Source organism: Phaseolus vulgaris, unplaced genomic scaffold (assembly GCF_000499845.2).
Source record: "Phaseolus vulgaris cultivar G19833 unplaced genomic scaffold, P. vulgaris v2.0 scaffold_29, whole genome shotgun sequence".
Taxonomy (NCBI): domain Eukaryota; kingdom Viridiplantae; phylum Streptophyta; class Magnoliopsida; order Fabales; family Fabaceae; genus Phaseolus; species Phaseolus vulgaris.
The window spans coordinates 161,416-163,965 of record NW_027174097.1 but is presented as its reverse complement, the minus strand read 5'-3'; the positions used below and the strand labels follow the sequence as shown (position 1 = coordinate 163,965).

Below are 2,550 nucleotides of genomic sequence, written 5' to 3'. Positions count from 1 at the left end.
AGTGTAAAATCTATAAATATTTACTTGTAAAGAATGAGTATAAAGTAAAGATGTGAATAATAAGAAACACTGGGCAACACACGCGGCGGGGTTCTGGCCGCTGGTGATGGGTTCATTTGAAATCTCCTCAACTAATTTGAAACTCTTCCATTATTATTGGACACTCTACGGGGAAATCTCTCAACTTTTAGGAACTACTTCAATAACTTTATTGCATAAGACAAAGCTATAAGTGTCGTAATCTCTCAATACTCCTTTATTCTCATGTTCCTTTTTTTTTAATAGTTATCTATAGATGAAATAATAAGACATGAAGAAGAAAGTGGTGTATATTGTTAGATACAAAAATAAAAATATTTTAAAATATACAATTAGGTGTAAACTTTATTTTATAAATCAATTTTATAAGATTGAGTTAAGTTTAAAATTTATTTTTTAATATTATTCTTTTAACAGCAGTACTAAAATCTATAAATCTACATATATCCGTTATCAAATAACTCATAATATATAGTTTCATACGAGTTGACACATCTTAACATGAGAAAAATATATTAAAAATCTCACATATATTTTATATTAACTTATCGACTAAAATTTGATGTTATAATAATATAATACATATTAATCCTGAAAACTTATTTATTACGTAAAGTGTACTGATAGGGTAAAACCGAGAGGTTCATGCCGAGAACTACATAGTATAACAATTAAGATGATTAAGTTAAAACCGAGAGGTTTTGACCGAAAGCAATAAAGACAAGAATAAAACAAATATAAAAGTTGTAAAAGCCCAATTAGATAAAAACTTGCAAGAGGGGTGCACAAATAATAAAAAAGGTGCAGAAAGAAAGCCCAAGAGTAAAGGGAAAGCCCATTAAAGAAACTCTATAAATAGGAGTTCAGAGATAGAAAGAGGTAAGAGTGATTTTATCTGATGAACGTAAAACCTTTTCTGACTTTGGCATCGGAGCGACTTGCAGGTACCCCCCACCTGTTGTGAGGAGAAGCTGAGATCACCAGCCGAGAGGAGAAGCCGAGAGCACCAGCCGAGAGGAGAAGCCGAGAGCACCAGCCGAGAGGAGAAGCCGAGAGAACCAGCCGAGAGAAGAAGCAAAGAGTTTTCATCAAGGAGTACCCGGCCCAAGATAGTATTCAGCCTAAGATTGAAGGATTAGTCTTGATTAACCCATTTCAAGTGTTCTTGGTCCTTGTTGTAAGAACATTTTGGCGCCCACCGTGGGGCCGAGGGTCAATTGAGAAGGGTTAAAGACAAGATGAGTCAAGGAGGAGAACAAGGTGGAGATCGGGAAGACAATGTTAACATGCCAATGGCAATGTTGGTCCAATTACAAAAAGAATTCGAGATGTTAAAAAAGAATAATGAAGAAGAATTGAGTATGTTAAGGGCCGAAAACGCACACATGAGGAGAAAGTTACAAGAGGAAACGGTTTTGAATTCATCTTTCGAAACTGTCCAACCGGGGGTACAAGTGAACGAGAGGATATATAATGAAAATTCTCAAACCAGAAGAAGATGGCTTGAAAATTCTGGGGTTTGTGCAGGAACATCTTCCAGAAAACATCCGTTTTATGATGTTATAGTCGATATTCCGTTGCCTGACAACTGGAAGAACTTAACCATTGACAAAAATGATGGAAGTACGGATCCTGATGAGCATATTGCAATATATACTACTCAAATCAGCTTGTATACATGGAATGATGTTGTTATGTGCAGAGTATTTCCTACAACTCTGAAAGGGGCAGCATTGAGCTGGTTTACACGCCTCCCACCGCTGAGTATAGATTGTTTTGATATGTTGATAGAAAAGTTCGGTGCTCAATTTGCAACTAGTCGTCCCCATCATTTAACGTCAATCGCCTTAGTGAACATAAGACAAGAGAAAGGAGAGTCTTTAAGAATGTTCATGGAACGTTTTGGGAAGGTTGCTTTGGGAATCCGAAATCTTAGTCCAGAGGTCACCATGCATCATATGATAACGGCATTAAAACCGGGACCATTTGCCGATAGTCTTTGCAAGAAACCTACGATCAATCTGGATGAACTAAGGCAACGGGCATCAAAATTTATGCAAATGGAAGAATTAAGGGAGTTTCGAAATCAAGTAAGGGTTGATGGAGGCGAGAAGAGGGTGACAGAAAAAGAACACCCGCCTGTTGCAAGAAGAGCCCGAGAAGAATTCAGAAGCCGAAAATTCCAACAATACACACCTTTGAATGCAAACAGAGCTAGAGTTTTACAAGAAGCTATGGCAACAGAAATAATACCACCACTATGAAAAGCACGAACACCAGAAAGAGCAGATCATACCAAGCATTGCGAGTATCATAAAAATCATGGCCATCATACAGAAGAATGCATCGGGTTGAAGGATAGAATAGAAGAATTAATTCAAGCTGGACAGTTGAAACGCTTCGTCCAAGGAGGAAATGTGAGAATAAGGTTAAGTCCTGAGAGAGGATCGAGAGGGGGAGAAATGGGCCAGAGAAGAGTTGAAAGATTTGAAAGAAGAGATGAAAAAAGAG

The 2,550-nt window shown here is 37.4% G+C and overlaps 1 protein-coding gene across 1 annotated transcript; it reads left to right on the top strand.

Moving 5' to 3' along the window:
* The first annotated feature begins 1,277 nt into the window (after positions 1-1,277).
* Positions 1,278-2,303, top strand: LOC137817307 (uncharacterized). The gene has a single exon (XM_068620560.1). It carries the CDS (start codon positions 1,278-1,280, stop codon positions 2,301-2,303), a length of 1,026 nt encoding a protein of 341 aa, XP_068476661.1.
* The last annotated feature ends 247 nt before the right edge of the window (positions 2,304-2,550 follow it).